The sequence below is a fragment of the Drosophila mojavensis genome, unplaced genomic scaffold (assembly GCF_018153725.1).
Source record: "Drosophila mojavensis isolate 15081-1352.22 unplaced genomic scaffold, ASM1815372v1 contig_136, whole genome shotgun sequence".
Taxonomy (NCBI): domain Eukaryota; kingdom Metazoa; phylum Arthropoda; class Insecta; order Diptera; family Drosophilidae; genus Drosophila; species Drosophila mojavensis.
In genome coordinates this window covers 10,311,795-10,326,972 of record NW_025318667.1, presented here as the reverse complement: position 1 = coordinate 10,326,972, position 15,178 = coordinate 10,311,795, and the positions used below count along the sequence as shown (strand labels likewise).

The following is a 15,178-nucleotide window of genomic DNA, read 5'->3' as shown; positions in this document are numbered from 1 at the left end:
TTCTTCGAATTATACAGAAATTCAAATTATCGAGAACTATCGAAAACGATTTTTTTTTTCAAGGGATAAAATTCTGTCGATTTATCACGAATTTTGATTTAGCAGGGTACAAATTATCAAGAATGGACTGTATAATCATGTAGAACATTTTAACTAAAAAAATATGTCAATTTATATCATTTTGAGTAAGTGAAAATATCGATTTTTATCGATGATAAGTGGTAGTTCAAATAATAGTATAGATACACTCATATCGCTTGAAGCTTTTTGATTTCACTCATTCAATTCGACTGAATCGTAGTAAAATGATTGTTTAATCTCCTCGCAAATGCCAAAGCAAATTGAAAACAAGTCGAAATGCTTGACAGGAATAACACTTGGTGACTTCGTGCTATTCAGTTGGGCTCATTGTTTTGCTTTGCTTTTGTGTTATTTGCTTTTGCTGTGTGCCATGGGAAGCGCACTGAGAAATGTGGCAACAAATAAGTCGAATGACTAACTGAAATACGCCCGGCGAGTCCTTGAACATGACCAGTGGCATTGTCAAGGTCGAGCGTTGCTTTTTAACGAGCACGCTCCGGGGAATTTGTTTGCATTGACAGCTCGGAACAAAATGCTCATCATGAACAACTGTTTTTGCCTTCTTCTATTGCAGATGCCATTCCGCAACAACAACAACAACAACAACAACAAGCAGGACCACCGACAGGACAATCGCAACAGCAACAGCAACAGGCGCCGCGTTTCACAACGCATCCATCGTCATCGGGATCCATTGTTAGCGAGGGACGGACCAAGATTTTACAATGTCATGCGCTGGGTAAGTTGAAGCCAACAATAAGTTTAGTTTAGTTTAGTTTAGTTCGCAACTTAAGCTGACTTGTGCGAAGCGAGCGTCTAAACATTACACTTGTCCTTCAAAAACGTCTGCCAGCAGCACCACCAGCAGCACCACCAGCAGCAGCAAGCAGCTTAAGGATCTGCAGGAAGTTGAAGGCGTTCAGCCCGCTGGGCATTGTGGCCAAGTGGCATGTAAAATAAAACCTTAAGCGGCGAGCACAAGCTCAAAAAAAAAAAACGAAAACGAAAGCACACATCGTTTTTGTTTTTGTTTTTTTTTCCAGCACTTATTCGCCTTTTACTTTTGAAAGATAATGAAGTAGAAAAACAATAACTTTTATGAGGTTTCCAGCGTTTTGGGAAGCCCACGAGAACCAGAACGAGAGCGAGAGTGAAAGCGCGCCCTAATCCTTTGAGCCGTTTTGCTGGCTGTGGCACTAGCCCAGCCCCATAACGGGCGCTGGGTCAGTTTCGGGCGTGTGGCCAGGCACAGACAGGTGTTGTGGGCTAAGCCTGCTGCGTCTGACATTTCCAAGTATCGGTTACGTATTGTTTGGTGGCAAAAATGTTATGGGCTCTCGGACTATGGGACCAGGCTCCTTTCGGCCTGGACTGGCCCAACCGGACCTCTTGTCCTTGTCAGCAGCCGTTGCTGTGTTGCTGTTGCTGTTTGGCTGTTTGTTCGTTTATGCCAGGCGCAAGGGCCCTCAAGACAATTTCAGACCTGTCTCTCTCTCTCTCTGTGTGTGGGTGTGTGTGTGTGGGACACATTAACTTGGCTCCTTATAGCCTAAGGATACGCACAATTAGCCGTGAAATATTTAAAAGTATATACATATTGGTTCATTGATAAGTCAAAGGGATATCGTATATAAGCTCTGCTCTGACTAGTCATGTGTGCCAGAGGTGTGTCTGTGTGTGTGTGTGTGCGTGTGTGTGCTCCTTGCATGAGTCATTTAATACTTCAATTTGGTTAGTCTTTAATCAAGACATTTTTGGCTACATTAATCAATGCATCCTTCAGATACTTTTGTATCTCAGACTTTGAAATTAATTTCACAATTTCCTTCAGCTTTTGTGCAATTTAATTTGAGCAATTCGTTTGTATCTCAAGAGTAATTTAAGTAATTTCCTGCAGCACAAAGCAAAAACATTGATGTGCTGTATCTTATGGCTCTAAATTGTGTATCTGCTGCTGTTGTTGCAACCACACGAGTCTGGAGTAGGATATTTGCGTATCTCAGAGCTGCAGCTAACTTTCAAATGCCAAAAGCAATGGCTGTAATGTTGCTTAAGATTCGACAGGAGGAGGGATGTTATCTCTCTGTTAACTCTATATACTTTTGGCCATTTTGATCAGCTGTTGTCTATACTATGGTATAGTACAGACATCTAGCGACTTGCCAGGACATATATATATATATATAGTATAGTATATATATATATATGTCGGCTATATGCCATGAGGCAGGCGCCTGAACTTTGCGTAAGCTGCAAAATGGCCAAGAGCAGAAATGTGGCTAACGCGAGCGAGGCAAAAAACGTGCAAAAAATAAAATGACAAAAAAACAGAAAACAGGCAAAAAAAAAGAAGAGATAAACAAAACATGCAAATCTTTTTAGCTGCTCTTTGCGCTGTTGTCCTTGGTGTTGCAAGTGTCGCCGCTGCATGTTGCAACAAGCACTGCCGAAGGCTCTGTGTGGCGCTTCACGCACTCTGCAGTCACTTGGCCGCTTTCAATTGTCAATGCACACAGATGACACACTCACACACACACACATGCCTATCAGTGAGCGTGTGTGTATGTGTGTGCATGTCCATTGGTATTGCAGCATCTTCAGGCGATGGCTAAACCAATGTCAGTTCGTTTTGATTTGCTGGAAGTTCGTGTTTTGTAGTTTGAAAAATGGAAAATATCAAAATGCAGTTAGATTGTACAGTGTAGAGGGTAGTTAGTAGAGGGTTGGAGTATGCTAGACTATGACATACCTATTGGCTATAAAGCAGAATTTTTATTTGTATAAAGAATTAGGCAGAATGCTGAAGCCTAAACCCATTGGAAGTGGGCATATAGAGCACAGTTTATTTATGCTAGACTATGACATACCCATTAAGCATACTTTTTATGTGTACGTTGAGCTATGCTGAATACTAAACACAGTCGAGTCTCGATAATTTGTACCCCGTTAAATCGAAAATCGCTATAAATCGAAAAAAATTGTATCCCCTTGAAAAAATTCATTCTCAATAATTTAAATTTCTGTGTAAATTGAAAAAAATAAAAAAAACTGATCCCTCCCGAACTATCGGAGCTCGAATGTATTTGTCTAATTTCTATTCAAATTAATTTGAGCTTCAGTCCAATAAATGGATAAATATAAATAAATAAAGAGCTCCGTGTAAAGTGAATAATCAAGAGAGCTATGAAAATGCTAAAGAGCAGCAGAAGAACTGCAGGAAATAGTTTCAAATAAGCAGGAAATTACATCGAAATTTTCTCAAGATCAGGCTTGATTTACTAAGCCATCTGCAGTTCGACTCAAGTAGATAAAACTGATCATCATTTGAAGGGCTTTATAGCTTGACACTCCGAGGTTGCCTGCCTGTACAAATAATCCAAAGAGTAAAAATTTTGCTGCATACTTTGAGGAGTCGGCGAGAAACTTTATCCAAATGAATGTGCTGAGATTTTTGGGGCATGAAGACAATGGGTGTTTGTTGTGTTTGTTGTTGCGCCATCTGGCGAAATGTGGCGATAAACTGTGGTTTAGCAGATTCCGTAAACAGGTAAGAAAGAAAGAAAGAAAGAAAGAAACTGTTAATCACGATTATAAATGACAAGTTTTTCGGCAGAGGTGGGAAAATGGGTGGGCAGAGTTGGTGTGGCGCAGAGCTGGGCAGAGCAGCGCGCGTACGGCATGTAGTACAAATGCAACTAATATGTGTGGCAAGTGCTGCAAGTACTTCCCGTTGGCAGTGCTCGTACTTTAGGGTGTCATAAGCATAAAGCTGGCGAAATGTGTGTTGAATTGTTTTCGAGCCAACAAAATGAAGCTGGAAGACGTGAATGCGCGTGTGAACTGAGCGCGATGTGCAACACGCTGTTGCCTGCCGGTTGCTAGCTGGCTGGATGGCTGGCTGGCTGGCTGGCTGGATGCCTGCCCGCCTTGCCACGTCTTAAATGCGGCGCACTCACTTGCAACAAAGACACTTTTATGGCTACAAAGCCGTTGCCGAGTGCCACTATATATATGTATATGTATATCTGTGTATATGTATGTACCTTAGCCGAGCCGAGCAGCAGCTATATAGCAGCAAATGGGCACAACGTGGGGCGTTGCTGCATGCCACGCGAGGCAGTTGAGGCAGTTGCTGCATCCAAAGGCGAACGTGTTGGGAACGTGCGTGGCACACGCCCACTTTTTGCTTGGGTGGCAGTGCACCTACCTCTTCTACTTCTTCCACTGCTTCTTCTTCTTCTTCCTCAACTCTTACTGCTTCGCATCTTGAGCATCAACAAGCAAAGAAGCTGCAGAAGAAAGGAAAATACAGCGTAAAGCATTACCAAAACGAGAAAAAAAAGCGAGAAAATTTGTATTGCATTGTTTTTTTTTTTTTTTTTTTTCCTGTGTGTTTGTGTTTTGCTGCTATTTGTTTTTGTTTTTAAGTCTTCCTTTATTTGCTTCTTTTTTTCCTCATTTTTTTCTTCTTTTCTTTTTTTTTTTTTTTTTTTGGCTATAACAATGCGGCTTCACGTTTTTTTCAGCTGCCTGTTGTTTTTTCCGTTATTCCCGTTGTTTTCGTGCTGTTATTTAAGGCCTGTATTGTTACTGTCAAGCGACAGGACATGTGTGAGAGAGAGGGAGAGAAAGAGAGAGAGAGAGAGAAAGAGAATAAAACTGTAAATAACTTTAAGCTGCAACCGACTACAGCATACCCTGGCACAGGGGATGCGGGAGGAGCTTTCGGCTAGACTCGGCTTGATCGTCATGATGATCTTCGATTGTGTTAAAGGTGAAATTGTTGAATGACCATTTCGATTTTGATTTCGAATAGTAAAAAATCGATATGGACTTAATCGCCTATAATGATCACCAATTCTGTTGTCTGTCTCTCTCTATTCTCTAACTCTCTAAGCAAGGAAGCTCACTCGCTGCTCATGCAAAGTTCAATTTGCTCCACTGCCACGCCCCACATAGAACTATTTGTGAAGTTGATCAGTCTATTTCCCAAATTTGTGGCTTCCACTCAGTCGTATCGTCTTCCATATAAAAACCTATATGCTCCACAGCCAAAAAAATATGAAACAATTCGTAAAGTATTTTTATGGGAATGCTTAGCGCTGGAAGACGAGAGTCGTGCAAGGTGGAAACAAAACTAGAAAAAGGCCGCAAACTATTTATGTGGTTAATGTGAATTTATTTTTTTTTATTTTTGTTTATTTTTTGCCTAATGGATTGTTTGATTGCAAGTTTTAGATAAGCGGCAGCAGCATATTAAATGTGAAAAGTGTAGAAAACAAGTCAGTGAGTATATGCATGTATTTGATTATGTGAGTACATGTGGAAAAGTACAAATATATTTACCTACATAAATAGGTAAACTTCTAATTGGTTTGGCGACCTTTCTTCACTTGAATTTTGTACAAACAGGCTTGAGGTCATGTATTTTTGGATTATTACAACGCAGCAAATTAAGTAGGGCTTCAGCCAGCCTACAAACTGTTAGCAGGTGTGTGTTGACTGTTTAGTTTAGTTAAGAAATTTCTAGACCTGATTATCACCTCTAGGTAGTGGTAAAAGTGTTGCCCGGAAAAAATATTCTTAAATTAGTTTACCTCAGTTTATATGGGAGAGTGTTTCCCTGTAGCGAGTTGCTATTGTAGAGGTGTAATAGAGATGCCGTACACTGACCCTTTAAGCTGTAACCAGTTGAGAATTCTATGCCTGCAGTCAATCAACAATTTTCAAGATTTCAAACAATATTTAATTATTCATATAACATTTTTCATCTAAGCCAATTGAGTAAGAATTCATAAGGGAATTCACATAGGCCTTGAACTAGACTCTTGATTGATTCAAAAAGGCAATTTTGGCTAACCACAATTTAGCCCCCCCGCAGGCGGTGCCAACCGCAGAGGAGCTGACACACTTGCAGTTCTTTGGTTGCATCTTGAGATCTGACTGTCTCTGTCTTTTTCTCTGTCTGCCTGCTGACCATCAGTTGTGGTTAAAAAGCGCAGGCAGATAGCTAGATAAGAGAATAAAAGAGCATGAAGCGAAGATGCGCGAATGGAAAAACAATGGAAATGCATAAAAGTGGAAAGTGAAAAGTGTTGCCAAAAGTGTGAGAAAACAACTGCAGCATGATGAGTAAAACAAAGTAAAATTGAGTAGAGTAGAGCAGCGGAGAGCGAAGTAAAGCAGAGTAAAGCGAAGCGAAGCGTTGCAAGCTGCACCAGACGAACAGGCGAATAGGCGAACGTGTTGCGAAAAGCCTTTTAGACGCTTCAAATACCCTGTGCAGCAAATGAAACGGGTATGCACGGGCTGTATGAGATATTCGCTGCAAGTGTCTATTGCATTAGATATCGATAATTATCGATTATTAATTGCGGCATATTTGAGCAATTCGATCGGTTCGATATTTATTTATTTCAAAGGAGATTGATAGAGTGACTTAGATAAGTATAAGCTCGAATAAGAACAGAAAATTACTTAAATACAATCGAGCATCGATCGAAATCGAAAATCGTGATAAATCGAAAAAAAAATGCGTCCTCAATTATTCTCGATAGTTTGAATTTCTGTGTAAATTAAAAAAAAAAAAAAAAAAAAACTGATCCCCTTGCCATTTCGAGTTATCGGGATTCTACTGTACTATCACCAATCCGATGGCTTTTTATGTTATAATAATGGTCTGTTATGCAACAAACTCACAGCCATATATGGTCAATGATATTATTGAACTTTGATAGAACTTATTAAAGGAAACTACAAAAATATTTATGAAGAATCTTGAATTTAATTATTAATTGAACAATTAAAAAGTAAAGTAATAATAAGTGAAAGAAAAACTGAATAAGAAACAAAGAGAGCGAGCGAGAGAGAGAAAGAGAGAGAGAGAAAATATTAATATTGGATTGAGAAGCTGTAAAAGAAATCAAGAGAAATGAGAAAGGAAATGGATGGGAAAATCATAAAAATTTGTCGCAATATTAAATTTGCGCCTGCTCACAACTGTATGCCTAATATATTAATTAATAATATGAGAATAGCCTATAATATAGTACATAAATAATAACATGAGTACAAGCCTAACTCCGGTAGGGTATTTGCTAGTCGGGCATTTTAAGCTCCTCGCTCGAGTTGTTGTTGTTTGTCTTGTTGTTGCTGTTTTTTTTTTAAGTTTACTTAAATTTGAGTGCAACGGCGACAACAACAGCGACAACTAACACACACAAATACTCATACACACACACTCACTCACACACACAGACACACCTATGTGTTTAGTTGCTGTGGCAACACTTGGCAGATGTCCTCTTGGCGACTGTTTTGCCTTTTGCTGCTGCGGTCCTCAAAGGGCGGCGTCGGCGCATTGCACTGTGCATAATTTAGCAAACATTTGCCACAGAGTTGCACACTCACACACACACACACACAGACAGGCACACACTCACACACACACACACACGCACATAGCTGACTAAGCGACGAGACCTCTGCGTCACTGAGGGCAAATAAATAGGTGCAACACGAAGGACTAAGACCTAATACCACAAAAGAATAAATAAAAATGCTAGCCGCGGGCCATGCACGACTAGCCAATGCCCTGTAATATGCCCTGTATACAGTTATGATTTTCAGTTGAGTTTTGTATGGCAATTAGAGATTTTATAGTCTGTGTGAAGAGCTGCTTGCCATTACCTCAAAAGTACAGGGTATTCTCCCGAGCAGAACGATCGATGAGCACAAATGAATCAGAATCAACAACTGCGAGCGCAGTTGAGTAAGTTCCAGGTCCTGGATAGATATCGTAGTCCCTGGGAGCCTTTTGACAATTTACGGAGGTTATGAATCCAGCAAGCGAGTGAGAGAGAGAGAGGGAGAGAGGGCAGGGCGGCAGACTTGGAGACAGAGAGAGAGATAGACTATGCCAAGAGAGATTTTTAGATACGAGTTATGTGACATAAGACGACAAGTTGGCAAGCTGTGGAGCGCTTCAAAGAGACAGCCACAAATCAAACAATTTCCGCTGTTTATGCGAGGCATGCACGAAGCCGTACAGCCAGCCAACGGAACAGGATGAGGTGGTGCACAGACACACACACACACACACACATACGACCGTACGCACACACACAGATATTAGCTACGCACACATGCAGCGAATGGAAGCGTGAAAATGCAATTTGTTGCGTGGAGTCGTCAGTTTATTGAATTTATTTATATGCAGTCGCTTGCTTAGACATTGACTGATTGAACGATTGATTGATTGAGCGATTGAGTCACTGAGTGCAAAAACGAATTTCATTTAAAGCACTCACGCACACACACACAGAGAGAGGACTACTGTCCGTCGACATTGCAATGTGTGTGTGTGCCCTCTGCTAGCCAAAAGAGTTGAAATATGCATTAAGTTAGCTTGAAGAACTTGAACCGGCAATCGATACGTTTGTCTAGAGATATTTAGTTAGTATATGAAATAAGTTATGTTGTTATTATTATTAATTATTGAACAAAGTTAGAGAGAAATTTATAGTTATGTTTGAATTGAAAGAGTAGCAAATGAAGAAGAAACTACTTTAATATTATTTAAACTATGAATAGAGAAATATGCCGATAAACCTATGGTAAAGATAAACCTCATTGACTATAGATTGAGGGATTTATAGAGATCTTAAAAGTTATTTTCATTGATTTATAGATAGAGAAATTTGATGAAATATGAAAGGAAAGATCTCAAAAACTAATGAAAGATCTTATTAACTATAGATAGAAGGATATATAGAGAGATCTGAAAAGATGTTCATTGACATAGTAGCGAAAAAATTCGTTCATGTTTAAAACGAAGGATATATTATAATATTATTATCAAAATATACAGAGCTTATAAAAATCTGATTAAATCAAAATAGTCTCAGCTAATGCTTTGACTGTTATCACAGCTAGAAGAAGAAGCTATTATGAATTGATAAGTATCTACAGATAGATCTTATAAAAATCTGATAACAACGAAATGGGAAGCTATGAAGAGATCTTAGAAATAAGATCTCGACTATACCGAGAGATATGTAAGCTATGTTCATTGAAATTGCAGCAGGTGTAGTATAAAGACTGTTAATGCACGTGTTGCCAGTCTTCACAGTCTAGATGGCGCTAGCAAATGAATCGAATTACGATTCGTTTCAATCGTTGGCTCTGCCAGACGCTTGGCTGACTCGATTTTGTGGCTTGGGCTTAAAGGATTTTGTCAGTTTAGTTATTAAAAACTCACTTGTGCAAGCATCAGAGAGACAGAGAGAGAGAGAGAGAGAGAGAGAGGGAGGGAGAGAGGGAGTGGGAGCATGTTTGAGGCAGCAGCTTGAACTGGACACTGGTCGCTGGCCATTCGAGCACTGCGGCCATTCAGTTCTATGTGTGTTTGGTCGGCTGGCTGGGTTGCTCTCTGCTTATTGGGGCCTTTGCTTCGATTTAACGCTGACACATACCGCTGGAGAGAACTCTGCTTCTTGTTCTAGTTGTGTGTTTTTGTGTGTTTTTTATACCCTGAACCCATTGAAAATGGGAAATCAGGGTAGAATGGTTTTGTGAAAAGTATGTAACAGGCAGAAGGAATCATCGCAGGCCCCATAAAGTATATATATTCTTGATCAGGACGACGAGCTGAGTCGATATAGCCCTGTTCGTCTGTCAGCCCTGTCCGTCCGTCCGTCCGTATGAGCAAAAGGATCTCAGAAGATATAAGAGCTAGAGAGCTGAAATTTGGCATGCATACTCGTGTATACCATAGGCAGTACAAGTTTATCATATTTTTTCGATAACTCATCCGATAACTTTTTTATCGAGAATAATCGAAAAATCGACATTGTTTTTTCAGCCTAATTTGAACACTTTTAGACCTGGAGACTTCAAAATTTGCGTTGTATATAAAGTTAATGGATACAAAGATTTTGTAATTTACAGATTTTGGATACCACGCCCCCTTCGCCCCCAATTTGTAAAAAACGCATTTCAAGTACTAGAGTACTAGAGATTACGCTCTGAAAGTTTCATTAAGATTGTATATCTACAAAAGATATTATTCAGCAAATAAATTCTCATAATATTGCCCACATTGCAGCGCAGCCCAAGCGCAGCCGCTGCTTACTGCGCAGTTAGCAGAGCGCGTGCTTATAAGTGCATGTGTATGTATGTGTGCATAGAAGAAGTGCAGAATGATTAGAATATCAGCTTGGAGGGTTCAGGGTATCTCCTAGTCGAGCAGTCTCGACTGGAGCCTTCTTGCTTGTTTTTCTTTCAGTGCATCTGCTTTGGCTATATTTGCCTTGCATTGCTGCTGCCACTGCTGCTGCTGTTGACTAAAGAGAGCTTTTGGCTGTGCATGTGTGTGTGTGTCAGTGTCTCTGTGTCTTTGTGTGTGTTTGCCTTAGAATTCCCCAAATTGTAATTTTATAGCTGCGTCATTGCCCAAATGCTCAAATAGACTTTAGCCCAGCGCCGCTTGCAGGCCAACTTTTTATGCCGGCCAACACTTGAAGGAACTTTGCTGCTTCTTCTTCGCCTGCATCTTCTTTCTCTTTTTATTGCTTTTGGCATTTACTTTTGCTTCACGTTTTCTTTCTTGCTTCTTGCTTCGTCTTTTCTTTTCTTTTCTTTCTTTTTTGCTGGCACTGGCTCACTTACGGGCTATTCTGTTGCTTTGGCTCTTTTTATTTCGTTCACTTCGACTCCCCTCTAGCATTTCAGCTTTAGCTTTGGCTTTGGCTTTGCCTGTCTGTCCCAATTCGATTTCATCTGCTGCCAAAGTGCTGCCAACTGAATGCAATTGCATTGCCATTGGCCACATCTTCCCTCTGTCTGCCTATCTATCTATCTATCCATCTAACTATCCAGCCATCTGACTATCATTCTATCTGGCTCCATCGCACTTGCGTGTAATTTGGCATTACAGCGCCATATAAACACCCTGTATGGAGCACCGTGAGGTATACACTGTTGTGAAATTGGGCAATACATATGCATATGCATATGCGATTCGGGCTTTTAGAATATCCTGCACTCTGCTTGGAGCAGCTCCCCTTGCTGAGCAGGAGTCAGTGGGCAGGGCATTAGAGAGTCGTTGAGCATAGTTTATTGATTAGTTGTTAAAGTGTTGTTGGCCTGCGGGCATGCCAGCTGCATGCAGCTGTGGAGTAGCCCTGGCTAACGGTTTATTTATTTATTTATTTTTTTTTTTTCTATCTAAAAGAGCAGCACTTGCTGCAGAGTCGAGCGCATCCTGTTGCATGCCGTGGGCCAGCGACAATATGCGATTAGATTGCAGTTCTCGGTAGGCTGATGAGTCTCTATATAAATATATATTGTATGTATAGAGAGAGGGAAATAGAGCTAGAGAGAGAGCCAGAGAGAGTAGAGACTCTCCAACAAAGTTGGCCAAAACGCATATTTTATTCAATGCTTCATTTAGCCTGGCGAACTGTCGAACTGGCCAAAGGCCATATCCAATTTTAGTTTAGAAATTGCAACTGCAATTGCAATTCCAACAGCAACAGCAGCAGCGGCAGCAGCAACAGGAACTCTCAACACTTTTGGCCGCACATAAATCAACTTTAAATTAAATGCTCGACGGCAAATCGGTATCAAAAATGTCGCTGCAACAATAATGGCAAAGTCGTTTATTTAGCTGCCCGTTCCGATAGCATTTGGCTAAATTTTGTGCCAAATCTCGTTGCGCTCGTTGGGCGAGAGTATGCCCAACATCCTGCTGCTATCATTGTTGCCATTATTGCTGCTGCTCCTGCTGCTGCTGCTGCTGCTGCTGCTGCTGCCGAGGGTCCCTCGATAGGCAACGGAAACTCAAACACACACACACACACACATACACACTCGCAACGAGAACTATAAGTAATATGCTCTATTTTTTTGCATTGGGCGTGGCCAGCACAAGATTTAATCGCACTCAGCTGAGAGCGAGACAGAGAGAGAAAGAAAGAGATGGAGTAGATGCTGCATAAGAAAGGAGATATGGTTTTTAACAACATGTTCATTATGCAACAATACGGAATGCGAAATACGAATTGTTGCTGCTGCTGCTGCGACTCCTGCTGCTGCTGCGACTCCTGCTGCTGCTGCTGCTGCGACTCCTGCTGCTGCTGCCACAATGCGTGCCCCCTACCAGAACCCTCTGCTCAAGTACAACCAGCAACTACCACACACACACACACACACACACACACACACACACATATGTACGCACACCCAGTTGAACCTTTACTTATGCATTATGCTTGAACTTTATTCACAGGCTCACCACAGCCCACATATCGTTGGCTCAAGGATGGCATACCCGTTGCCGATTATTCATCCAGTCAATTTTATCGCATTCACAACACGAAGCGCGAGGATGCTGGCAGCTATCAGTGCATAGCCAGAAACGAGGCTGGCTCCATTTTCAGCGAGAAGAGTGAAGTTGTTGTATCCTGTAAGTACACACACATATATATATCTACCCTTAATATATATATATATATATATTTGTATCGGGTGCTGACTGTCCCTTTGTGACAAATTCAGCTTCAAGTGTTCCATCAAACCGGTTGCTAAAGCCATTGTAATTAGCCTTCTGCTTATGACGTGTGAACACATTTCTAACTACCTGTCTGCATGTCAATTTGACATGTTTTGTATTGAACTCACACGCACACACACACACACATACACGCACACACATAACCATTAAGCACTTGTTCCAACAAGGCTCAGTCTCAGCTGAAGTAGCTCCAATGTGGTTTTAGCACAAAAAGCATAAATAAAATATATGTATAAAACATATGAAAAATATTTATAAATATACAAAACTAGCTGAAATGATTGACTGACTGATTGATTGACTGTCTGAAGAGCTATGGTCTACCAAACATTTGAAATGCATTATTGAAAAATATTTCAACGAGCTCAAAAACAGAAGCAGAGTCAACGATTTTAATGATATATGTATAAATATATACTGATACATATATAGTATATATATAGTATATATATATATATATAAAGCCAACCAAAATTGTGTGACTAATCATTTCTTGTTACTGTAACAGCTGCATTTGAATTACAGTCTTAGGCAAGTGGAGCTCAGCTGCTCATTATTTATAATTAGACGTTACGAACAGCAATTATTTAACAATATTTGACATGTGAATTAGGTTGAGCTTAGACAACAGAACAGAAATCAATAATACTGTAAACATACTCGGTTACGCTCAGAAATTAACAAAATTAATATCATGAATATTCGAATTATGAATTATTAATTATGAATATAACCTAAAATTGAATATAATATAACACGAGAGACTCTCTAGTCGTTAATGCTAGACAATCTGTGTGTTGAGCAGGTGCTCAATATCAATTTTAAATGCTTCTTGGTAAAGTGAGTTATTTTACAAAATATTAACACTTATCGAAACGGCAGAGGTGTTAGAGGTAGCATTTATCGAAACGGTAGAGGTGTTCGTAAGTCGTGCATACTTTAAGCTGAAAGTAAATGTGAAAATGAGATATGTCCTAGTTGTAGAAAAGGGCAAGAAATTCCCAGAAATCGCAAGCTTGATATCGGTTCTACGATAAAACAGGAAATAGCTCTCAAGCCGATACAATATGAAAGATTTCAAGGCTCTATGTCTTCATGAATAGCGTTAGAGCTGAACGACTCTAGAGAGTCGAGAGAGACGATCAAAGGGAAATGCAAAATTGACTTTACAGTTCAGGAAGAGTTTATATACTTTTGCTTATAGACTTTTAATATAGCAATACACCCTAAATATTACATTTTTAATGGGTATAAATATGATAGGAGCTAAGCGATGTTCCAACTCACCAGCGATCGCTTCATCTAGTTGAAGAAAGAAAAAGTCCGTAATGATTATAAAATGAATTTGAAAGTTTTTCATTTGTTTTCCGTTTCATTATAATTGTATCAAATGAAACAACTCAGTAAGAAGCCAAACTAAACCCTCTCTTGAAAAGAAGTGCAGGACAATTTAAGTTCTTAAAAACTCGATCGAACACAGAATGAAAATGAAAACCTTGGCGCGCCTGAAAGTGTGCTAGGGAATTATTAGTTGGTATATAAAGTGCTGAGCACACATATTATTATTGCTGGTTCAATTAGTTATTATTAGCTATAAGCAGTAACTAGATAATTACATAATTAACTCACCAATGCTGAAGCACTTGTGAAGGAGCACAAGGAGATTGCGCTCTAATCGCCAGCGTAGACAATGGCAACTTTTGTTGTCAGCTGTTGCTTCTCCTGCTGAGTTGTTGCAGCAGCAGCAGCTGACTTCAGCTGGGAGTCACGTGCAACGCTATGTGTCAACTGACAACTTGATAAGTGACAAGGATGCTTGGGGGACAGAGATGGCGAAGAGAGAGAGAGAGAGAGAGAGGGGTGTATGTGTGTGTGCCGTGTGTCATGAGAGCAGAGAGTTGGGAAGGCCATCAAGCTGGCAATTAAGGGCTGGTTGCCAATCAAACGCTTGTCACACAGCTCGCCTAGCTATAGGTATAGCTGCTAATTTTTCTTAAATGCGAACTTAATTACAACAACAACAGCAGTAAGAGCGAGAGCAAGAGCGTGAGCAAGAGGAAGCAGTTTTGTGGCAATAGGGTCACAGCAGAGCAAGTAACATACAATTAGAGAGCTGTAAGTGTAACGCACATACCGAGAGAGTGAGCGAGGGAGAGGCAGAGTGAGAGAGGGAGGGAGAGCGCGTGCGAATGTGAAAGACTCTGAGCGACACTTGGGCTATGCGTATGCGAGTGTGTGTGTCTGTGTGTGTGTCAGTGTGTGTGTGTGTGCACCACACATTACCCAACTGCTTGAACCTAATAAATCGAGCTCTTGACAAGCTGGTGACCTTCTTTTCGGGCACACCAGCCATGAAGCTGACGAGCTGCGTGATAACGTTGATGATGACGATGACGATGACGATGACGACGGCGATGACGACTCGTGCTGCATGGGAGCGGCCCAAGACGGCGCTGAACTGAAGCGTCTTGAGCACTTAATTAATTGTAGGAGAGCGCTTAAACTGAACTAATAACCTTTAGA

At 40.6% G+C, this 15,178-nt stretch overlaps 2 protein-coding genes across 2 annotated transcripts in view; both read left to right on the top strand.

The window, feature by feature from the left end:
• Nucleotides 1-527: 527 nt before the first annotated feature.
• LOC116804554 (protein sidekick-like) lies at nucleotides 528-15,167 on the top strand. The gene is made up of 4 exons (XM_032732651.1): nucleotides 528-555; nucleotides 656-820; nucleotides 12,371-12,547; nucleotides 14,977-15,167. Exons 1-4 carry the CDS (start codon nucleotides 528-530, stop codon nucleotides 15,165-15,167), a joined length of 561 nt encoding a protein of 186 aa, XP_032588542.1.
• The window catches only part of LOC6585144 (protein sidekick), a 33,337-nt gene continuing 30,626 nt past the window's right edge, over nucleotides 12,468-15,178 (top strand). The window contains exon 1 of the mRNA XM_044007510.1: nucleotides 12,468-12,547. The gene's annotated coding sequence lies outside the window, so the exon portion shown is untranslated. The remainder of the gene's footprint in view (nucleotides 12,548-15,178) is intronic.

What these genes read in the sequence shown, in the direction of transcription:
- LOC116804554 (XM_032732651.1), top strand. Translation starts at nt 528, where the DNA reads ATGACCAGTGGCATTGTCAAGGTCGAGC. An exon ending in TGGCATTGTCAAGGTCGAGC is followed by an intron (nt 556 to 655) that starts GTTGCTTTTTAA and finishes CTTCTATTGCAG; the next exon opens with ATGCCATTCCGCAACAACAA. An exon ending in GAGTGAAGTTGTTGTATCCT is followed by an intron (nt 12,548 to 14,976) that starts GTAAGTACACAC and finishes GCTCTTGACAAG; the next exon opens with CTGGTGACCTTCTTTTCGGG.